Source organism: Natator depressus, chromosome 1 (assembly GCF_965152275.1).
Source record: "Natator depressus isolate rNatDep1 chromosome 1, rNatDep2.hap1, whole genome shotgun sequence".
In the NCBI taxonomy this organism is placed as follows: domain Eukaryota; kingdom Metazoa; phylum Chordata; order Testudines; family Cheloniidae; genus Natator; species Natator depressus.
The window spans coordinates 265874379-265899727 of NC_134234.1; the positions used below are offsets into that span (position 1 = coordinate 265874379).

Here is a 25349-nt window from a genome sequence, read left to right on the forward strand (position 1 = left end):
GCCTTGCCTAAAGTAGGTTATGCATTCCTAAATCACATGGTTTTATCTCTCACCTGTCTTCACTCAACACATTTACACATGAAAATGAACATTCTGCAGAAGCACTATCTTGTTACAGGAAGAGAGCACTTTTCATTTTTAAGGAAAGCTAAAAGATGCTCCACAAAATACTGAGTAGCAATGACATTTTTAAATTGCAAAAGCCATGACAAACTTTGATTAACCATAAAGATAACCTAGGTGGTTTTTCCTCACATACAAAAAATATCTGAAGCAACTAGGGTTTGGCAGAGTTTCTCTAACTCCAACCACCACCTGTACAAACCAGACTAAAGAATTCCAGTAATGTTTACAAATCACAGCATTAAAAAGTTTCTCTTAACTCTTTTAAACTTTGTTTTTGTACCTCTCTTGGATTTTGAAGAGTTTTCCATACTGGAGGTAGTACTACAAGATCAAGTTGAAGATTTATAGTGAAGAACTGCTGTTCTGCTAAAGAACTAACCACTCTGCGGTTACTGCACTTTGAAGTTTAATCTTTTTTTAAGAGGCACTATCCCATGCCTAAAATATATTCACTTAAGATACATGCTACAGTATGAGTCAGGTTGCTACATACCTCAGGCTCAGGGAAGCCAGAGTGCTAAAACTGCTACATTAAGCATCAAGCAATATAATCTGCAGTAAAGAGAAGTGTGCCATTTACTACTGCTCTTTGAGTATACTGAGTGCAAAGTTATTTTAAAAAAAGTGGCCCCCTGCCTCCCAGTAGAGATATCAGGGTGGCAGCCCTTAGCAAGAGCTGAAATTTTATGTGACAGAAGGCCTACATGCGACCTGCAAGTCTCCAAGGAAATTTTAGGTCAACTATGGACTCTTTGAAAGGGTCAGAATTCACCATCCTTACTCAAGTTGAGCAGTACCTTGGGTATCTGCAAGTATCCCACTGGTTTCAATAGGAATACGCCCAAAATAAGGACTATTCAACTTGGTGGCAGACTCTAGCCTTCAGACTGTAAGCTCTTGTGGTCAAGAGCTGTCTTTGTGTATTCTGTGAAGTGCACAGAAAACTACCAAACAGTATATGCAAGGCCTTCAAAAGACAACTTTGTGTAATTATGTCCTGCTAATTATACACAGTTAGCATCCAGCAGTTCTATGGTTCCAAAATGTGTTTAAACAGGAAGCATTCTACTCAAGCCTCCAAGCCCTCTATAATCCTTGTGCCTGCCATGTTTCCCAGGCAACACTGCCTAATAAAACAGGAAGTGCCTTGCCAGTTTTAGTGCCAGCTCCTTGCTATAGGATGCACAGTAGTGTTAACATCCACTTTCATCACAGTTGTGGTAGAAACTCACATAATGCAGTGGGCCATGCTTGTGTTTTGGGCCAAGGAGACTATCAAACTAATTTTAATTCTGCAAAATGCAATGAGTTTTCTCTCCCATGCCCTACTGTCTCAGCAACACTACTGCTGGTTGAAGTATGCAGCTCAAAAAGCAAGGGTGCCACAACAACAAAAAGCAGCCGTATCTGCCCAATAGGGGCACAGCTGTGTCCTGCATCCCTCCTCATGTTTGGGTGTTGGGACAAGAAATGGGGGAAAACTACCTACCCGGTAAGATTTCAAAGTTATTTTCATATGCTTTTAATTGCTCTGGAAATGATCCATTAGAGAAGCTACAGAAAAAAAGAATGATGTCACTTACAGAACCACAACCAGAAGCCATAAGGCTGCCTGCAGAGTCTCAAGCAGAAAATTAATTGATGAGAACGGTATAAGGAAAATCAAAAGGCAGATCTACACTTAAAACATTACAGTGGAGCAGCTGCACTGGTGCTGTGCCACTATCGCCCTTCAGTGAAGACACCAGTATGCCAATGGGAGCTTCTCCCATCGGCACAATTAATCCGCCTCCATGAGAGGCAGTGGCTATGTTGACGGGAGAAGCCCTCCTGTCAAGACAGCAGTCCACACTGGGGGCGTTAGGTCAGCGTAACTGCATCGGTCAGGGGTGTGGATTTTTTATGCCCCTGAGTGACGTAATTTTACTGAGGTAAGTTTATAGTGCAGACCTGGCAAAGCCTTTCAGCCCCAACCCTTTCCCCAAATAAAGCAATAAAGCTAGCTGTCCACTACTGGTACGTTACTAGTACAAAGGCTAAAAGTCTATGGCACCATCTCTGGTCCTGCCAATACATTTAAAAATCACGATTTAGCTGCCTAACACAACCCCATCCATCCCACAGATTCTTTTAAATGCCAGTTTTCACTACTGCAAGGTACTCAGTACAGTATGGACAGCATTAGCCAGCATAATGCCATTTTGTGATTTTAAGTTCACAGACACATGCAGATGTTGCTGCCCGCCCATTAGCTGGAAATACTTCACAGGATACATAGACTCCAAAGTGGAAACAGATAAACATGAATTAAATAAATGAGTTTATTTCACCCATTTCTATAAGCAACAAATATAAAGTATGGAAAAGTCAGGGATGATTTTGTGGGCCTAGTTTCTTTTTGACTTTAGACATTTTGCCATCTTTTGCTCCCCTCCCTCAAAACCGGGGACCAAGAGAGCTGTAGCTCATCTATCAGAGTCCTGGGAGATCAATATACAGCTCCCTTTAATCCAAAACGGAAGAGCTAACAAAATATGTAGTATTTCTAAATTAAAAAAATAAAAAGTTTTTGAAATAAACCAGAGACCAGTCATCTTCATACCTTCGATAAGAGTTCTGTTTTTCCAAAGCAGGTATGTTTAAGGCACTCACGCTGACTACTATACAAGTTGGCATATTTGTTACCAGTAACTTTATGCAGAATTTTAACATTGAACCACATAAGTAGGCAGTGATGTTATGCCTACTGCAGTCCAAGCCCTAAAAATACTCATGTTTTAGTAAAATAAACATGAATGAGATTCAGCTAGTTATTGTAGCAGAGAGAGAATGATGCCTGTTATACCAAGAAAATGTCAAGTACTCCAATTTAGTTTGCTCATCTGGCAGAGGATTCAATTACAGACTAGCTAATGTTTTCATCCTCACTACTGTCCCTAAGTCTTTATAGCCTGTGTTTTGAAGAGGCAGGAAACGAAGATGAGCGAATATTTAATGTTATAAAAGGGGCTTTCAGGTACCAAAGAATCTGAAGTGACATTTTAATATTAAAGGTTGGCAGCAAGCCCGGTGATTGTATAAAGTGAAGCATTTAGCTTAAGAAGGCATATCAGATGTGCCTCCCTACTGAAAACAAAACAAAGGAGTCAGTCAGAATGTACCTGCTAGCATGTTCCAATACAGAAAAACTCAAGACTGGAGAGTGACATGCTCAACGACAAAAAAACCCCGAACGGCTGGCACTGTCATATACTATACACCTTGACCTGGCTCCCAGCATAGATACTACTGTTAAATAAATGATCGATTGTCAAGTTTCACATAAATGGTAGGACAGGCCCAGTTTCAAGACAATAAATGGCAACTGGATATTTTTTATTATTATTTAATAGAGCAGTTCCCCAGCAGACTCCTGCCCAGAGTCATAACCAGACTTTTAAAAAGTATATATGTTTTTAAGATCTGAAAATTTGTCTATTTTTTACAAAACGGATTCCAGGAAATTTAAAAGGCAATACCATAGAGGCCTTAGGTGCAGAAGTCAGGTGTAATCATTCAAAGCATTCAAGTAGGAATATGGTAATATAAATATTTGAAAAGCATTTATCATCATAAATGTTCAAAACAAAATGGATAACTCATTCCAAACTAAAAACTGAGCTTTATAGCACATATTTCCCTGAACAGAAAAAAATATACGTAACCTTCTCAAATATTTCTAGAGGCATGAAAGCTTTTTCCTTGGTTAGTTACATTAGAAGACTTGCCTTTGATTAAATTCCTTTCTTTCCAAACATGGAAAGTATTACATCGGTCCACTGTTAAAACAGACAATACGTTGCAAATTAATTCTGGTATAACGTGTTTCAACAAAGCCTAGAGTATAAAGGTGTTGAGGTGACACTGAGTTTAATAGTCATCTCCTCTGCTGACAACTTCTTTGCATGTTGGGCGCAATAATATGGTATGCTCAAACTGGGCGGTATATGAGCCTTTAATGTCGCATAAGGGAGGATATGGATCCACTATCCCCAAGTCACACAGGTTCTTCAGAGCCATTAGATATTTACTTTCTCCCAGACGATCTAGCCATCTGCGGCAGAAGGCAAGAGTGCCAAAGTTTTCATTGATAACATTTAGCAAATGTTTTGCTCTTGGAAGCCTAGAAGAAAGAATGCACTGAATTAACTGCGAAGAAAAAAAAAGGTACCACCAAGAAAGCATTTAATACAGAAATAAAAGCCATGTAAAAAAATAAATGTGGGGGTTTACACAACTGCAAAGCCAGTGATTTTGATGTCTTTTTCACATCACCTAAGGTTCTGTTCAAGGAGAAAAGTTAAAACTTTATTTTTCCACTGAAAAATACAGCGTTCAAAACAAACCAGAAATGCTGCTACCCTATTAGCTCAGGTTTGCAAAGCAGAGGAGAAAAGGTGTGAACTCACGCCTACCAAGCTCGCCTCAATTCCGGAGAGCGAGACGAACAGGAGAACTTCAAAACCTAGTCAGGCTCATTTACATGCCAACATAATTAAGCATAACAGGTTTTTTTTTTTGGGGGGGGGGGGGGGTTTCCCCCAAGAAAGGAACTGTCAACAGAATTATTCACTTTGTAAACAACAAGTATTCCAAGTCTATCGTCCTGAAGTTTCTAATTTACTAAATAATTTGGGATTAAGCTTTGACACCGGTAAATATCACTTTCACTTCTGAAAGTCAAATGATTTGTAAAATCTGTAACAAATGTCCAAAATATGTATAATCTTCCATTTTTGTTTTGTCAAGACAGCTAAGAAGTGTACAACTTCAAAACTTAAGTATTTACAGACATGAGCTTTTCCTTTTGCAACCTTAATGTTAATACAAAAAAGCATATAATGCATTTTACATATATACACACAAAACACACGGACACTTACTACATACACCACACTAAATGTTGTGGATGCAGTAAAAAGACCTGGAAACAGTGCTGTGCATCTAGTGTACCATACTGTTACTTGCTATATTGTGTGTGTTACTCCGATTACCTGTGCTTCAAAAATACTTATCTGTTTCATTTCTAAAAATGCCATGTAATGCAATCCCAGTGAAATCTGGAAGTTAGCCTAAATTATTGGAGCACTTCATTTTATGTCAATGCACTGTTCTGAGTTGTTAATTTTTAAATACTCAGACATCCCAGCATCCTCAGCAGATGACGACACTAACAGTTTAACTAGCTCTGTTCCCAAAAAGAGATTTGCTTGTGCTACTGAACCATAAGTCACAGAAGCTCCCGGAAGGAAACAAGAAAAGCATCCGGGGTAGAGAGAAGGGGGAATTGTGAAGTTACAAAAAATATTTTCTCATGTATGTATGTTATGATAGGAATATAGACTACATTTAGAGGGCATCACCTTTTCTGATTTTTTTTTTTTGCGCTATTTTCAAGCTCTGAGGTAAGAACTGTGTCATCCTGTGTGTGCGAACAGAGTCTAGTACACACACATATACACAGAGTATATATACACATATACACAGAGTAGCAGCCGTGTTAGTCTGTATCCGCAAAAAGAAAAGGAGGACTTGTGGCACCTTAGAGACTAACAAATTTATTTGAGCATAAGCTTTTGTGAGCTACATGCATCCGATGAAGTGAGCTGTAGCTCACAAAAGCTTATGCTCAAATGAATTTGTTAGTCTCTAAGGTGCCACAAGTCCTCCTTTTCTTTTTACATATATACACGTACATATTACAGCGCAGGTCATAAAAGAGCATCATTTACATTAGTCTTTTCAAGTCCCTTGAAAGATCTGATATTAGTTAAGAGGCTTTGCTGTACCCCAGCCCTAACGAAAAAAAGTGACGGCTTCCTCCAGTGCAGTAAAAAGAGCTTCAAAACCAGATCTAACCTTATTGGCACGTGCCCAACATCAAAATTTTTCATATAATGAGAACATTCCATGTCATCATGAACAACACCCTTTCCTGTGCTACCAAAGGTTTCTATAGCATATATTTCACCTTCCTAAAAGAAAAAAAAAAAAAAAAAAAAGACAAGTGAACATTATGTAAATACATGAAAAGTAATCAGTAGTCAAACGTTGAAACTTCTTGTATAATTAACAGTTTAAGTCTAGCAAAATATGAACAGCAGGCAAATGTACATTACAAGGAATTAAACATGGATTGGTTCTTTCACTGAACAGCACCCTCAAAACTCTGAAATATTTAAAGTAAACTATGTTTCAATAACTCTTTAATTAACGTTATGCTGGCCATGGAAATATTCCTTACTCCTTTTCTGCAGGGATCATCTGTAGTGGTAAGATGACAGTTAAATCCTTGCCCTCTTTCTTACACTGCTAACAAGAAAGTCAGTATAGATAACAATTGCATTGGTACTTTTTGTGATGAGAACATGTCATGACTGACCCAAGTAATTTCTCATAGGCCACTAAACATCTGTCAATAGTAAGTCACCTGATCACTACTGACCATGACTGGATTAGAAGCATGGACCTAGAAATAAAATTAAAGGCTCCTTATCCCAGGACCAATCTTCTAAACAAGCCCTTGCTTTCTGATCCTGTTATTCCATTTAAAAATTAGATGCAGATCAAAATTGCAACTGGATGCGCTTGGCACCTAATGTAATATACTTATTACCTCTGTGCTTGGAACAACTTTCCTTAACTTGTGCAACTTTTCCTTCAAAATGCTTCTTAAAACCCATCTTTCTGCCAAACCTAGCTAACACTTACCTCTGATTACAGTTTACAAACATGCCTAACTGTTTTGAATCTGTCAAAATTAGACAGCAAACTTTTCAACTAAAAGCAACATGTCCAGCTCTGTTTGCAAGGCATCATGAACAGCTATAATACTACAGAAATAATTCCCATGCAAAAATTCACTGAAAGGATTAATTTTGTAAATACATAAAGTTAAATGACCACTAAGAACAAAGTCTGTTAGTTTATAGTTAAGGTTCCCCAATCAACCTTAGACGACATAATATTAATGCTCATCTTCTTTACCATAAAAGGAACCTTTTTTATACCCAGTCACCACACTGCAATGACCTCTTCTGAAATCCTGATATGAAGCACAAACCTTCACCCTCACCACAAATACAGATTTACTAAGCACATCTCAGGGGTCATCAATGCACACAATAACTCTTCCCTTCTCATACACACTTCAACAACAAGGAACACTTGTGTTGTATTTCTTATCTTCCATGCACATTCCAAAAACAACTTTACCTCATAATCAAAATTCCACTAGAAACTGGACAGCCTAATCTACTGGATCCACCCTCCTTCCGTACTCCAAATGTCCAAATTCTTATTTTAAGTTCATCCTCTAACTTTAGAATTCCTGGCTCTTGTTTTCCTTCTGAAAACTACAATATTCTAACAGTATTACTTAAGTATATGTATTCACAATTTTAACTAACATAAGTCCGTTTTATTACAAGATCCCAGAACTTTAATTTCAGGAAAGTGACTGGTAGCTGGAATAGTGGAGTCATGAAGATGAAATGCCAAACTCCAAAATGATGTTCAATATTTCACAAAAATTGTACTATGCATAGCAAGGTCAATTCCATTGTTTTCCATGTGGGCACAAATACTACACACTTCGACAATGCAAGAGATAACCTTTTCTAAATATGTCACCAGAAGAAAACTAAGTGGAAGAGAGTTAAATACTTAAGAACTCTCAGTGTACCTCCATTCTTGTTGCTTCTCCTCCCTTCACAATGGGCACAGTTTTTCCAGCATGTATCCTATATGGCCCAATTGAATGTCCATTCAGATTGCGAATTGGTTTCACTATTACAGAAAACAAAGTAAAATATAAATAATTAGGTAAGTCACTAACAGATGTTTAACCCTTCAATGCCAGTGATATTAGCCCACACGTGGAGTACTGGAAGCGAACTGAAAGACCCATACATACTGCAGAAGGAACAGAAAATCACTCTGTTCTTGTACAAATTTCAGCCAGGCAAGATCCTAACTTATTGTATATATGGAGTAATGGCTTTATTACTATGAGTGTCATAATTCAGGCCTTAAGGAAACTACTTAATTCTAACCAGTAGATATATATTATGTATTTTGCAAACAAGAATTATGAAAGGCTGTTCTCACTTTTCATGTCTGAGTACAGTAAATGCCAGATGTGGTGCTTTTGACAGTGTTTGTTGAGTATAAACAGTGAGTTCTCACTCATTCAGGGAAAAGTTCCTTTGTTGGATCATATTAAAGAAGTTCTGTATTAAAATCACAAATGAGTTTGATTCCCCATAGTTTAAATTCCAGGGTATTACTAATTAAGAGGTCTCTTGGTTTTTGGTACTGTTTCTCTCCCTCTGTATGTGAAACTTGCAAGCTGCTAATTGCGTTAGTACATTCTAAGACAGAGTCTGTTCTCAAAGCAATTCACAGAGAGAGACTCAAAGCAATACTCTAACAACAGACACAGCACCCAGAGACTCCCCGCCCTTTTGTTGTATTAACAATTGTGATTAAAATAGAGATAGAGGATGTATGTGGATGGATGCTTGGTGTGGATAATAACTGAATGATCAGGGAGGTGCCAGCCTAAGAATCCAGTGTCCATCGGCTGAAGAAGGCGTCAAGTGGAAATAACCAGAGGACCCCCGGAGGGCAGACTGGAATCCACCCAACAGCCTCAAGAATGGGAGAACCAAAGAACAAGATAACATCTAGCAGCACGGAGCCGTCAGGAATGTGCCATCTGCTGATTGATTCAGCAACAGCATGATGAAGCAATTCCCACAGACTGGCCTAGGAAGAAATTCCTATAAAAAGAGACTCTAAAAAGTGAGAACTTTGGGGTCTGATTCTGCAAACCAACTTCCAGGAGCATCAGATGAGCATCTGACAAGGCCCTGCTCCCTCCTCATGTCCAGGCCACCTGGCCAGTGGCTTGGCATGAGCAACTCTAAGGCTGGTAACTATGATGACAACCTTGCAGAACCTGTGTGTGTGTGTGTGTGTGTGTGTGAATGTGTGAATAAATATGAGATTGAATGGAATGTTATAGCTATAACTAACTGCTTACTATGATAACAACCTTGCAGAACCTGTGTGTGTGTGTGTGTGTGTTTGTATGAATGAATGAGTGAATAAAGATGAGATTGAATGGAATGTTACAGCTGTAACTAACTGCTTACTATGATTCTTTCTGTATTCACAATAAATGTGGTATTTTGCCTTTTTCCCTTTAATAAGATCCTGCTGGTTTTTAATTTATTGGTACAACACCTTTAGGATACAGTTGAGGAAAGTGATCATATGAGTATGTAAAATGCAAGTTACTTGTAACACACACTTATACTTCCACAAGCAAAGATCACTTCAACAGCTAGGAATAAGTAGGATTTGTACAAACACTCCCAGGATAGCTATTTCTACATACTCTAAAGGAGAGAGCTTGCCTTGATATGTTTTGCCATCAATTTCGACCTCATAGGACTCCATAACTTCTTGGATGGCTTCACCAACATCACAGAGACGAACATCTATTCCAGCACACTGAAAATAAGAGATAAACAGAGAAAAGTTTGAAGATCCATTATGAGGGATTTAGCTTGTGTTTAAATTTCAGAACCCAGTAAAAATTAATTTTCATAATTAGTTTACCTTTATACCAGTATTAGTAGCATCTTTTACTGCTTGTAACAGTCTATCATATTTTGGATTGAATGTAACAGTAAAAGCACAGTCAATAATATGACCTGAAATCAGAACAAGAAATTAGATTCGTACAATGTTTCCATCCAATGAAACAATCCAACAATATCATAAGGAATCATAAGGAAAAAACCAACCACTAATGTGTGTTCCAAAGTCTATTTTGCAAATATCATCATATTGCAATACTGTAGGATCTCCAGCATTGGGAGTGTAGTGGGCTGCACAGTTATTCAGAGAACACCCAGTGGGAAATGCAAGACCTGCATTTAAACCATTTTCTTTTATCAGCTTACGTGAGCAGTCTTCGAGTTTTTCGCTAGGAAAAGAGAGATGTTTCTATTAAAATCACACAATGTACTAAGAGAGTTAATTTTAAAGCACTTGTTTACAAATGCGAGAACATACAAGACAAAGAAAAGCATTAGCCTACACATTTAATTTCATTTCATTTGTAACATACAATCAGGAAAAGGTACAGAGCCGAAAAGTAAGCCCGGTTAGTAATGATTTAGTTCCTTATTTTATTCTAATCTGTTCTGAGACTGTTTAATTCAGTCCTGTGTTTGACCATATTAATTTGTTTTCCTAATGTTTTTACTCAAATCTGAAAGAATATACTTTGCAAAATATATTTAACTAGTCAGGGACACAATATAAATTCTGGGCAAATGAAATTGATTTATTTTAGTAGTTACTTATAGCACAGAGACTTTATAGTCTCAGAACTGTTTAGTAATGTGATCAAACAGATTTTCCAACTACTCAAAAAAGGTAATTCAATCAAAAAATAATATACCATTTCCATATATTAATAGCTAAGGGGGTAAAATTAAAGCTTGTTGCATTATGTATATTTTCTTGGGCCTTGCCTACACTGGTTTTCTTAGCCACTGGTTTAGCTACAGTGATACAGCTACATCAGTGCAAGCCCTCATGTAATCCCAGCCCTCTGGTGTAAACCGTGACTCACATCACTGTAGTTTATCCCACATCCCAGTATCAAATGCCAAAGACTCAGAAGAAAGATTACCTGGATAATTATTTCTTTTTAACATTAACCCTGACAATCAAAAGTTTTAATTTCTGAGCTCCCAGGTGAGAATGTCACAGAAGGAGGATTGCGCACTTGCTTTTCCAGCAGAAGCATGAGCAGAATGAAAACGATGCTAGTGAGGAAGCAGTAATATGCAGGAAAGATAGTGCTGTGGGGGGTATGTGTATACATGCTAGCTCTGTGCCTCTTTTCCCATTCCTAACAGTAGACTGCACCTATGCTGCTCCTACACACAGTATTTTACTGGAAATGCTGGCAGGAACTGGGAAGAGATGCTTGTGCCACTATCCGAGTCACATGCTGCTGCTCCTGGCACCCTGAGGAAGTTTTCTGTACAAGAACAGCAGAGGCACTGAACCGAAAAACATACAACTCAGGTGCTAAAGTGAGAAACAGATAAATACAATGGTCAAGTTAGTATGGGAACTCAATACTGAGAACTCCACTGACAAAAGAAATGGTGCTGATGGACTCTATAGACAAGAGGAAATGAAAGGAATAAATGGGAGACATTGAAAGAACCCACCAAAAAGTACCCTGAACTCAGAGCATACAAAGTGCAATCAAATTAAGTGAGACATTTTGACAACCCCCCGGCTACAAAATGTAGTTTTTATAATAGTGTCTTTCAAGAAAAATGTCTTTATCCTCACCAGATTTCTATCATTGTCATTCCAGGTTTGATCCAGCTCATAACATATTTCCTCACTTGTCTGTGTGCTTCAGCAGCCTCCCGAAAATCATTCCAAATCTCTTCACTGGCTTGATCTAGTGCTTTCTTTTCATCGCTTGTAGTTCTCCAAGCAGCAGTTCGCCTTTAAAGTAAACATGATGTACAAGTGTTAAAATTAAAACCACCACCAGTCATCACCACAGTATTTATTAGAACTCTGATCTGAGGATTGCAAAATGCTTACACAGTCATTAAATAATTAACTCTCAATGCCCCTTTGGGGTATGAAAGATACTTATTTTTGTTTTAAAGACTACAGGAGGCCCACTAAAAAAAACTCTATGCACCCAAACAATTAATTAGACTTACAATCCTATATGATCATCCAGCAGTGAAAAAAATCATATCCAAATAATGAATTAGCTCCGTCAGCCAGTAAATCAACCCCCCTTTAGTTTCCCAGGAACTTATGCTCAACTTTCCCCCAAACCCCAGAAATAAACAGTTTTTGTGACATCTTTTAGACTGGCAGGTCAGAGACCATTTAGAGCTTTACACGTCATGATCAACATCTTAAATTCTATCCAGAGACTAAAATAAACCCAGTGCAGATCTCAGAGCCATGTGCTCTCATCAACATGCTCCACTCAATAAGTAAGGTGCTACGTTCTCCATTAGCTTCAGTCCTTAAATGGTTTTAAGCCGTAGCTCCATGTAGAATGCACTACAACAGTCTAATCTTGAGGCTAGAAAGACATGAGTAACAGTTTGTAAGGACTCCTTCTGAAAGTAAAGTTGCATTCTTCTGCCCCATTACAAATGGTAAAAAGCCAGCCTGGTTACTGCTGAACTATAAACATCTAGTAGAAGCTGAGGTCTGATGTTTAGCCAGAACTTGCAAACTCTGATGACTGGTGGCAGATGTACTCCCTCAAAAGGGCTATTACCTCAGTCATCCCCTCAGTCTGCTTACCCCAACCCATCACCACCTCCTCATCTGGTTGAGGCTCAGCCAGCTCGATATCATTCATCAGAAATTTAGGTATTACTTCTCCCATCACTGTAACAGCCAGCTCGGGGGTGGGACACAGCAGAGTCACACAACAGTTCAAGAAAGGAAGTGAAGAAAAATACTTCAGCTACAGAAACTTTCTGTCTATATTTCAGAATAGCAGCCGTGTCATAGTCCGTATCTGCAAAAAGAACAGGAGTACTTGTGGCACCTTAGAGACTAACAAATTTATTTGAGCATAAGCTTTCGTGGGCTAAAAACCCTATATAAATTCACACTGCAATTATTACAACTGGAAGTTAGCCAGAACACCCTGATTCTTACAAATATCACTACGGGGTCTTTAAATAGACAAGTAGTTTGGACTCCAGTTTTATGCTATTGAAAAGACAGCACTTTCAACAACATCTCATCCTATTCCATCCTGGGATGAAACCCCTCCAAAAGAGAGGGAGGGGGAGTCTGTAGGTAAAAGAAAAAGCCAGAGAAACAGTCAGTGGGAATGGGGAGTGCTGTTTACAACCACAGGTCCTGAAACTTATCTGCCGATGAAATGCACCTAACTACACCTTCTCCCCAATAACGAGTTTTTAAATACATCAGAGGAAAAAAACAGCTCCAAGTACAAAGAAATCTCTCAAGTTTTTTTTTTCAGCTAATAAATAAATAAATCAAGCTTCCTGCCTCACAGGGCCTTGACTACCTTTACCAAATTCAGATCCATCGACTAACACAACAGTGACATTTCCACAGTATTTCCTTGCTTTTCATTGACATATATAGAACAGAAAAAACTATCTATCCCTCCTCAGGCCCTACGCTACCAGCACTCCCAGCTATCTTCGAGAGACCACTGACTTCCTGAGAAAACTACAATCCATCGGTGATCTTCCTGGAAACACCATCCTGGCCACTATGGATGCAGAAGCCCTCTACAGCAACATTCCACACAAAGATGGACTACAAGCCGCCAGGAACACTATCCCCGATAATGTCACGGCAAACCTGGTGGCTGAACTTTGTGACTTTGACCTCACCCATAACTATTTCACATTTGGGGACAACGTATACCTTCAAATCAGCGGCACTGCTATGGGTACCCGCATGGCCCCACAGTATGCCAACATTTTTATGGCTGACATAGAACAACGCTTCCTCAGTTCTCGTCCCCTAACGCCCCTACTCTACTTGCGCTATACTGATGACATCTTCATCATCTGGACCCATGGAAAAGAAGCCCTTGAGGAATTCCACCATGATTTCAACAATTTCCATCCCACCATCAACCTCAGCCTGGCCCAGTCCACACAAGAGATCCACTTCCTGGACACTACGGTGCTAATAAGCGATGGTCACATAAACACCACCCTATACCAGAAACCTACTGACCGCTATTCCTACCTACATGCCTCCAGCTTTCACCCTGACCACACACACGATCCATTGTCTACAGCCAAGCTCTACAATACAACCGCATTTGCTCCAGCCCCTCAGACAGAGACAAACACCTACAAGATCTCTATCAAGCATTCTTACAACTACAATACCCACCTGCTGAAGTGAAGAAACAGATTGATAGAGCCAGAAGAGTACCCAGAAGTCACCTACTACAGGACAGGTCCAACAAAGAAAATAACAGAACGCCACTAGCCATCACCTTCGGTCCCCAACTAAAACCTCTCCAACGCATCATCAAGGATCTACAACCTATCCTGAAGGATGACCCATCGCTCTCACAAATCTTGGGAGACAGGCCAGTCCTTGCCTACAGACAGCCCCCCAACCTGAAGCAAATACTCACCAGCAACCACACACCACACAACAGAACCACTAACCCAGGAACCTATCCTTGCAACAAAGCCCGTTGCCAACTGTGTCCACATATCTATTCAGGGGACACCATCATAGGGCCTAATCACATCAGCCACACTATCAGAGGCTCGTTCACCTGCACATTTACCAATGTGATATATGCCATCATGTGCCAGCAATGCCCCTCTGCCATGTACATTGGTCAAACTGGACAGTCTCTACGTAAAAGAATAAATGGACACAAATCAGATGTCAAGAATTATAACATTCATAAACCAGTCGGAGAACACTTCAATCTCTCTGGTCACTCGATTTCTGACCGAAAAGTGGCTATTCTTCAACAAAAAGACTTCAGAAACAGACTCCAAGGAGAGACTGCTGAATTGGAACTAATTTGCAAATTGGATACAATTAACTTAGGCTTGAATAGAGACTGGGAGTGGTTGAGTCATTACACAAAGTAAAACTATTTCCCCTTGTTTATTCCCCCCCCACACACACACACACACTGTTCCTCAGACGTTCTTGTTAACTGCTGGAAATGGCCCACCTTGATTATCACTACAGAGGGTTTTCTCTCCCCCCCCCACTCTCCTGCTGGTAACAGCTCACCTTAAGTGATCACTCTGGTTACAGTGTGTATGGTAACACCCATTGTTTCATGTTCTCTATGTATATAAATCTCCCCACTGTATTTTCCACTGAATGCATCCGATGAAGTGAGCTCTAGCTCACGAAAGCTTATGCCCAAATAAACTGGTTAGTCTCTAAGGTGCCACAAGAACTCCTTTTCTTTTTGCGAATAGTAAAACACTGGAGTTCTTCTTTAAGCTGGGCAATGCTGTCATGACAGAAAAATTTAGAGATGTGTCACCATGGACTAGGAAGTCCCCTAGCAGAAAGTAGCTCTTAGTGGCAATAAGATGTAAGGGCTGGCTCCACAGCCAACTGTCCACCCTGGTGCGGAGATGGAAAGAAGTACACCTGCACCTCACTGATTTTCAGCTAGCATATGGTCCCTACTCAGATGGTGTAAATTAGAGCAGCAGAAGTGATGCTTCAGCTGGCTCACTTTGGGGTGGGCCAGCCACAGAATCAGGAAGCTGTGACTGCTGATAGTGCCCTCTCTTGTGCCATGAAGAATCTCAGCACAAGAGAGAATCTAGCCTAGCAATTGCTACTTCTGCAATGAAGACTGAATTTCCTGACCTGAGTGAAAATAAGGTTCCCACAGCAACAGTAACTATCCACTTATGTGTATGCATATATGGTCCTTCGTTACATGTGCAACAATACAAAAATACTATGTACTGTGTGTGTAACGAATGCTAAAGTTACTTGATTGATATTCTTACTGTATTTGTCACGCAGGACCACTGCCCAGCATTTTGTGATTAGTAATGATTCTACTGAAGTGTCAAAATGCAAATGGACAAGTTAAGTGTGGTCTGGCAACTTTTCAGACCATTCTACTAGATTCTCAATTTAATGCTGCATTAGCAGCTTTTTGTTATGTTTCCTTTCTATCCACAGATGCATAAATATCACAGCAATGAGTGCAATATAAGAACCCACAAAAATAAACACTCATCATATAGAGCATTATCAAACGTCTTTCAAAGAAATGGAACAAAAAATTTAACAGTTGCTTGCGTATCTAATTGGGATCTTTCATGGTCTTGGGGACAGTGCACTGGACTCAGGATACTAGGGTTCTAATCACATGGGCCACAAGCCTGCTTGAGCAAGTCACTTCACCTCTCTGTGCAGCTGCTGCATCCCCTCCAACCCTTTGTCTATACTGTCTACTTAAAACTGTAAGCTCTTTGGGAAAGGGACCTCTAGACTCTATTATAATACAAACAATACTTATTTAGTTATATAAAATCTGTTATACAATTAGTTTTAATAGCTGCGCAAGTGACCTGTCAAGATACTGTTAATGTGGCAAACAAAGCATACTGAGAGGTGCTCCAAGTTCAAAACTCTGTAAAGGCCATATAAGTGATCTGGATATTTAGTCAGGTATGAAATTCTCCCCATCTGAATGCCCGTGAGGTCAAACAGGAAGGATAAACATTTTTTAAAAAATATTTTAAATTATTGGGTTTTAATTAAAAATCTACTTATTTTTGTTGCTAGTCCTTCAGCAATTTAAGACTATAAAATGGGAAGAAAGTAAAGGTGGATCTTCTCAAATTGTTTATATGTAACAAAGTTTTTCCTACACTTAAAAACCTCATCTATGTTGAAAAGACAAGTGCAGAACCTCATTAACATCATTACTATGAGAATAATGTGAACACAACATTGATAAAGCAAAAATCCTAGCAAGTAACACCATCTTCTGATATACTGAACTTCTTTTACAAGTCAAGAACACTGCAATGCTTCTGCCAGGCTCTATTCCTCCATAAGAATTTGCAGTTTGAAGTCACCAGGATTTGTACTGCTAAGTAATTTAGGTGCTGCTGAAAAATCACTCTCTCACACCTACTGGCAGGTTCCTGCCTTTCAGCTCTTATTAAAAATTTGGGCCTATCTGTACAAATGCACAGTAAACTTTGTTAATGTATTGAATGTTTAACTTTTCACTGTTAACACTGAAGCAATTTTGTTCTGAAGTGCTAAAGACTGGGATACTAAGACAAAAGTAGTAAAAATATAATTTTAGTTCCTAATCCTGCAAGCATTTATGCACACACTTAACTTTAAGCACAAGTAGTCCCATTGAAGTAATGGGATTATTTGAGTAAAGTTACATATCTGCTTGTGTTTTCTTCCCCCAGGATCAGGGCCTTCATTTTCAATATTTTGGTTTTTATTTATATCAATTTTGTAAAATTAAATTAAGATACCCTACCAGCATTTATAAAATTTAATTCATTATACACTTTAATCTAAAATTGCAGTCACAAATTTTCAAATTAGTTTTACAAAGCTTCAACCTCAAAAAAATTGTTCCAGCCTGTATGCAAATTAATGTATGTACAAAAGCTCAGAGAAATCCATTTTGCCACGTCTTCCTGAAATTCAGGGAAAACAATATATTTAGGATGCCAGACATGCTGTTTTCAAAACTCCATAACATAGTTATTTCAAAATCCAAGTGCCTTGAAAGTAAAGATAAAAGTCTTCAGACAGAACTAACAAAAGCCAAGTTTAAAACTTAAAAACAAAGCCACTGTTAAATCAAACAAAAAAAAATCCATCATCTGGTAGATTTCCCCCCCTAACTTCAATTAACCTGTTTTGCTCTATTAGTTAACTCTCCACACACAAAACATACATTCTAGGTCGCAATAAGAAAATCCAGTCCAAAATAAATTTTTGAAGAAGTATCTAACAGCAAGGGTTAAGAATAAAAGTGCAAAATCACGCTTAAAGAGTCAGAGTCAGCTTGAAAATCATATTTTCATAACAAAATTCTGTACCTAGATTAGAGAATATTCTTTTTTTCAGTTTGCTGTATGCATTTGGCAACACCGCATATCATCAGTTTCCCTATTTTGCTAATATTCAGTTGTTCTTATTGCACACACTAGCATGAGGACATCACTCCCATACACAGCTCTGAGAAGAGCTCACATGCACTCTTCACCACAAGCTCTCCAGGAGCGTTTTAACAGTAACAGTGGCAAAGATTAAACAAACTGAAGCATCAGCAGGTAGGCACACAGACAGTACACTTATTCCGCGGCACATGCACTATCCCCCTGGGAAGAGAGTCATATCAACAACAGCAGAAAGAATCTTATAAAATTAATTTAAATTAAAAAAAAAAATCTGTATATGCCCTTTAAATGGTGCTCTATCAGGCAACCAAATTATTTTTTGATTACTCAACTAGAAAACATTTGAATTGACAGCATTTCTTTAAATACCATATTATAGGTTGCTACAATATGGGAGATGTTCCTGCTCCCAAGGAAATCAAAGGAAAAAACTCATTGACTTCACTGGAAGCACGAGAAGACCTATGATCAAGAAATAATCTTGCTTCTTCATGTATAAAATGAAAATAATTACCTGTTATGGGAAATGTTCTGACATGTACTTTATCTAGTTCAAAGCAGATTTAAGTTATAGCTAACTGCTTAAGCCAGAAATGCCAGATCAGCACTTGGATTTTAGAATATCTAAATAAAAAATAGGAGTGCAATTCAAGAGTAGATTTGCTGAAAGCAAACTATGTAAAGGAACTATTTCTAGTTTAGCAAGCCTTGCTCCTCTTCAATAGCAGATTGTTTTAGGTACAAAAGAGATGCATCACTAAAATAGCTTTTACAAATAGTCATATATAAAGGCTAGAGAAAATTGACCAAAATACTTATTTATTGATTCTTCAGTACTTGGCTGTATTTCACAACTCAACAAATGATAAAACAGGATGTCATTTCTTAATAAATTAGAAATGTTGTCCAAACTTTTATAATCTGTATTCTCTGTCAGTCTGTATGTAAATCTGTATCTAGAGATTTAATTCCTGGAGAGTGGGAGGGTCATTTCTCTTGGGCCATCAATTCATATGCTCTGGGTAAACCCTATTATTTGTATTATCTAGTATGCTAAAAACAACTTAGGTGAACAAAGTGGTCATTTTATAAATAAATTTGAACATGTCTCTGACCAAGGCTGGTCACATTCACCTCCACAGAGGTGAATCAAAAGCTATATCTGAAGTGTGCCTGGTTGGTTCTTCCAATGGACATAAAGAATCTGTTTACACTGGAAACCTAGTAGTCCTCCATCCTCCTACTCTAACTGCATTAACAATAATAATCCCTTTTAGGAAACCCTTTTATACCACAAATTGAAGTGAAACACCTTATTCAAATGACTTTACCTTGATACTCACAATATATTCAGTAACAATAAGTCTCAGGGTTATAGGACATATTGAACTCCTATTCATACCTATGGTGCTTGTTATGTTCTATATTAGTAATAGCCATTGGCTGTGCACAGCCACTACAAATGCTTTTCAAAAATTAGAATTAAAAAAAACACAAACGTTTCACATTATGTGAAAGGTAAGCATCTCTTAGAAGTGAGCAACGCTACATGAAATACATACTTCAGTAACCCCAGAAAAGGCACTTTGCCTTGATGAAACAATCTATTCTTTTATGGATAATTCCCAGGCAGTTTTACAAGTCATATAATTTGTCTTCAAACCACAGTCTTTTCATACGTAGAGTCACAGCAAAACCTTTCACAATATCTAACAAATATATAAAATACAAAACTAACAATGATTGAACTACAAAACCTCAATCACAGGTTATTAAAAACTTGCAAAAGCATGGTGAAAGAATTACCAGTGAGAATACATGGAGACGCAGATCTCAGTCATATTCGATTAGGACATTATGCTTATTTTGTTATCCTGCACAAATCTAAGAAATTCAGTTCCGCACGTTGAATAAGACCACATGGACCTGATGACCTATCTCCCGAAGGAAACAAGGAGCCCAACTTATTTACTCTAACAATGTTTAGATCTTTTCTTCATCTTTCACACTGATTTGGGAAATGAGATGGCCTTATAGGAACCAGAGGATACTGATACTGGTAAAGTTTCAATATGATTGTGTCTACCGAATACAGACAAAAAACTGTGTGGTTGAATACTGGATGCTCTTAATCACCATCTGGATTATTTTCCATTATCCAATCAGATCAGATGCTCTAAACCTTTTGTGTAATGTTATTTACAAAGCAAAGATGCTCTTTGTAGAAAGGTATTTTGGAGAGACAGAGCATGGCTGAAGGGGGGAAAAGGAGCAAAAGTTCCCTTGGATATGTTTTGAAAACTCAAGGTTCTCATTCATTTTAGTTAGCTTATACTCAGTCTCTCAAAATGAACTTAAATGTTAGAACTACAGGACAACATTTAATAGGTATGGAAAATGCAGACACAAGAATAATGGCAAAAAACTCATGTAACAGGGCAAATGCGTTCATCCTCATGCACCAGTGACAGCCCTTGGGCCCTGTAGATGCAGGTCATGTGCTTGCTCCTAGTCATGTGCCTACAGGTAATCACATAAGGATTCCTGTCTCCTCCACAGTGGAGCAGACAAGACACCAAAGGTCGGGGGGGGGGGGGTGGTGCTCCAAACCTTAGGGCAAGGGTCTGAGGGGAAGACACCCGCAGAAAGCAGGAGATGGCTGGGGAGGAATCCTCAGCTAGCAAAGGCTGTGAAGCTCTAGAAGGGCCGTAAGGACTATGAAGCCCTTTGATACAAGCACTAAAACAAGACCACAGGGGCAAAAACAGAATTTTGTTTCTTTGGTCTGAATCTTGGTTTCTAAGTTAATAAAGAAAAGCCCTGAGTAAAAAAAATTTAAATTATACTGTTTGGAGCACAGTTTCAGCCTCCCCAGTTAATGAATCAGCCAACCAGTGCACAGCCCCATCAGATTCAAAGTAGGCAACTGGATGCACAAAACAATACATCATTTGTGGTGCTAAAACAGAAGAAATTTTAATGGAACCAAAATCCCAATCTAATTGGGGCCAGATCAGAATCAAAAATTTAGATAATCTGGACAATGGGAAAGTACAAGGCTGCAGCAACAGTAGAGATCATGCACTACTGGACCTGTGTGCGCTGGCTATTTGGTTAATAATGGAGAGCTGGATACTGGAGGGTTGGATAAACAACGTTCTACTGTATCTGGACAAGACTAACCGAAGGAACTGAAAACCATAATTTAAGTAACTATGGGCAACAACTCAGCAGAAACTGCTCTAAATGTTAAAACAAGCATAAAAACCAAAACATTCAAACAACATTTAAAACGTAAGATCTGGATGTGCTGGACAAAACGACTTAATTTCATTGTGAAGGACTTGGTGCCCACAGCTCAAAATCAGAATACAGACATTAACACCCTTTACATGAAGTGCACAAAGGATACCTTCTTATGGAACCTAAGAGAAAAACTAGGTTACTAGTACACACCAGATCTATAAGTGAGAAAATAAAGACTTTTTGCTGGAACAAATCAGAGAAACAGAATTACTCCCTACTCCATTTTATATATGAATACATAAATGCTCTAAAGGGCATCCAGGATTCGACTGCTCTTGCTTATTCTAAGTTTATACAATTGAAATTTATTTCGTCTATTAGTTCTGAGGATTTAAGAAAACAGTGAGTAAGGTATATGGTCTGGGCAGCTGTTTAATGTCCCCCAGAGACCAAAGTTATCCTAATTATCTGCTACTCCAAGAAAGTGAAAGAAAAAAGGACATTACAACTTTGCCTTAATCAGGCGTAGCAACATAAGGAAATTGTGTAGTTTGATTTGTTTTTAAATGGTCCTTTAGTAAATACTAAGTCTACTTCTCTATGTTATGCTTACCCATATTTAGAACTACTGCTAAAATAGCATAAATATTGTAGAAATCAAATTTTCTGTAAAACGTGTGGATTTCAAAACGCCTTAAAAGTTTTATATAAGAGTTTCAAAATTTATAGTTAAAATTGAACATGTAAGGCATAAAGAATGCACAAAATACAACAAATGTGAATATGAACTACAGTATTCTCATGTACTGGTATTACTGGTTCCAAACTGAATCTTGTCAGTATTTCAAAGAAAGTGTCGAACTTTATTATAGCAGAATGCCAACTTTAGTATACATAAGGTTGAGAAGCATTTTTTGTTTAAAGGACAACTCTTTTAAGTGCTCTGAAATCCACATGCTTACTCAGATTGTCTTGATATTTGCTTTGCCTTATGGGGTGCTGGGTAGTGTTAGTGGTCCAAATTTGGGATCATTTGAGAAGTGGTCCTGACATACAACCCTTCCCCACAAAAAACAGTATTTTACAAAAATCAATGGATTCTTAATAGTCATTAATGAAAGTACTGAATAATCCTGGACCCAGGACAGAATACTGAGGGATCCAAGTAGATACCTCCTCCCAGTTTGCCACCAACCATTAATTATTCTTTGAGTACAGTTTTTCAACCAGTTGCGAACAAACTTTATAATAACTTCATCTCTGGACTACATTTTCCTTATGAGAAAATTTGCTTATGAGAATTCATGAGGGACTGTGTCAAAAACCTTACTACAATCAAGATATAGCTCATCTACGGCTTCCCCACAATCCACAAAGCCAGAAACCATATAAAAGAAGTAAATTAGGTTGGTCTGACATGATTTGATGGGTTAGTGCAGTGGCTTTTTTTTAACTGGTGAATGCTTTCACACCGCAAGCCTCTGAGTGCGACCCCCCCATATAAATTAAAAATACTTTTTAATATATTTAACACCATTATAAATGCTGGAGGCAAAGCGCAGTTTGGGGTGGAGGCTGACAGCTTGCGACCCTCCATGTAATAACCTTGCGACCCCCTGACGGGTCCTGACCCTAGTTTGAGAACACCTGTGTTAGTGCATGGCACACACTGCCCCTTTGGGTCCAAAAATGGGGAGTAACTTTTTTTAAACTGCTGGAAAATGGGCCCTAATTTTCACAGCTAATTTGGAAGGGGTTCAAATTATTTACAGAAAGTTAATAATTTATACACTTTCCACAGAGAGGCGTGAAAATGATTGCTGGGCGTGTTGCGACTTTTCCATCTGGGGGATTATTACAGTAGAGCACCAGCACTAATCAATCAATTAGCATTGATTATAGAGAAGATGAAGGACAATTAGGAGTGTCTCCTGAACCGACCTGAATGTGCTTAAGATCAAGGGCACTTCCAAGCCCCCATAAACAGGAGGTGCTCGTAACATGCTTAGATTCTTAGTATTTTTAATGCAGATCTAGGTAATATGGGGGGGCCGGGGACTGGCACAGTGAGGGAGAATGTGGGTGTATGTGGGGACTGGAATTAGACTTGAAATTAGACTGAAATTTAGACTGGAAATTAGACAAAGGTTTCTAACCATCAGAGGAGTGAAGTTCTGGAAGAGCCTTCCAAGGGGAGCAGTGGGGGTAAAACACATATCTGGCTTCAAAACTAAGCTTGATAAGTTTTTGGAGGAGATGGTATGATGGGATAGCCTAATTTTGGCAATTAACTGGTCTTTGACTATTAGCGGTAAATATGCCCAATGGCCTGTGATGGGATGGGATCTGAGTTACTACATAGAATTCTTTCCTGGGTGTCTGGCTGGCGAGTCTTGCCCACATGCTCAGGGTTTAGCTCACATGCTCAGGCCATATTTGGGGTTGGGAAGGAATTTTCCTCAAGGGCAGATTGGCAGAGGCCCTGGGGGTTTTTCTCCTTCCTCTGCAGCATGGGGCATGGGTCACTTGCTGGAGGATTCTCTGCACCTTGAAGTCTTTAAATCACGACTTGAGGACTTCAGTAGCTCAGACATAGGTTATGGGTTTGTTACAGGAGTGCGTAGGTGAGATTCTGTGGCCCGCGTTGTGCAGGAGGTCAGAGTAGATGATCATAATGGTCCCTTCTGACCTTAAAGTCTATGATTCTATGACTGGGAGAGTGCAGGGATGGATGGGGAGATAAATGGGGACGTGTGTCACAAGAGATGGGTTGGAAGCCTCAGGCCAGACAGATGGGTAACAAGGACATGAGTGACACGGAGCCTGTGAGCCCCACATTCTTCCCTCATGTGTGTGCATGGAACTGGAGTGCCCCGCCCTCGTTTCCCTTACTTCTCATGTGAGCCAGGATCTGGAGAAGTCCTGCTTCTCTGCATTGGAAGCTGAAAACAGGCCTGTTCAGCGCATGCTCCAAGCCCATGGTGCTGAGACGAAAGTGAGGGGTTGAGAATGGGCACGCTTGCTGCATATCACAAGCTCAGAAAAGAATAGAAACACCCACTGACATGAATTGCACAGTTCGCACACCTTAGAGCTATTGTTTTAGGCTTTATTCCCTTGGGGTGTTCTCATTTAGCTGAGAACATATTGAGATGAATGGGCCACTTCATACATCTCTGAGCCTCCTAAGCTGCAGATGGATGTGTAAAGACTCTTTCCCCTACATTAGGCCCAGATCTGGGGTAAGAATGTTCCATCTCCACTCTCCTGCCCCTTCCTGATTCCACGTGTTACAGGCATTCCTCACAGCCCCACCACTTTCCCAGTGCTCCATGGGCCCGTCAAATTTAACAGGGACATGGAGTGGAAAGGAGGAGGATGGAGCTGGTACAGGCATGAGGGGCTCAAAGCAGTGGCAATGCACATGAAGGCTCAGAACAGTGAGCAAGATGGATGAAATGTTGGAGGAATGACTCAGCAGCTGGGGGCACCTCAAAAAATCAGTTATATATGCACTCTTATTTTTGACACTTTCATCAGTAACATGGGATAGGAGAAAGGGGTAAAGAGATTTTGACAGCATGTTAATCAAATCTCCCCAATGTCACATCTTGGTATGTAAACAGCAGAGAAGAGAAATTCTTGAAAAGAAAGTAGAGTTTAGAAACACAGGCAGGAAATAAAATGAAATTCAGCATGGAAAAATTCAGAATTAATGTACATGATAAAAAGTAATCCAAAATTAATTATTCACCAGTAATGCAAAAAAAAAAAAAAATACAACCCCAATTAACATGAGAGTGGACAACAAGTTCTATGAGCCTGCAATACGACATGACACCAAAAAAAGTAATGCCATTTTATGATGAAAGTGCCCAGGCATCACTTCAGGGGCAATAACCCCTTTCCATAATAATCTAGCAAGACCACACTATATTATGTTATATTCAGTTCTGAGAATCTCAATCGCAGGAAGACAAACTGAAGTAGTTTCAGAGAAAAGAAAAAGAAAGCAGAGGAAAATTTAGCCTGAGTAGAGGTTAAAAAAACTACTGATGAGGCCCTACTGTACTGTGGAATAGTCTTTAAAGTGACTTAGAACATAAGAATGGCCATAATGAGTCAGACTAATGGTCCATCTACCCCAATATCCTGTCTTCTGACAGTGGCTAGTGCCAGATGCTTCAGAGG

At 39.0% G+C, this 25349-nt stretch overlaps 1 protein-coding gene across 1 annotated transcript in view; it reads right to left on the reverse strand.

The window, feature by feature from the left end:
• Positions 1-2077: 2077 nt before the first annotated feature.
• Positions 2078-25349, reverse strand: part of METAP2 (methionyl aminopeptidase 2) — a 31294-nt gene continuing 8022 nt past the window's right edge. The window contains exons 5-11 of the mRNA XM_074941880.1: positions 11554-11715; positions 9981-10162; positions 9793-9887; positions 9588-9684; positions 7850-7953; positions 6025-6140; positions 2078-4288 (exon numbers count right to left, since the gene is read on the reverse strand). Coding sequence (XP_074797981.1) covers positions 4036-4288; positions 6025-6140; positions 7850-7953; positions 9588-9684; positions 9793-9887; positions 9981-10162; positions 11554-11715 — 1009 coding nt within the window. The 3' untranslated portion in view covers positions 2078-4035. The remainder of the gene's footprint in view (positions 4289-6024; positions 6141-7849; positions 7954-9587; positions 9685-9792; positions 9888-9980; positions 10163-11553; positions 11716-25349) is intronic.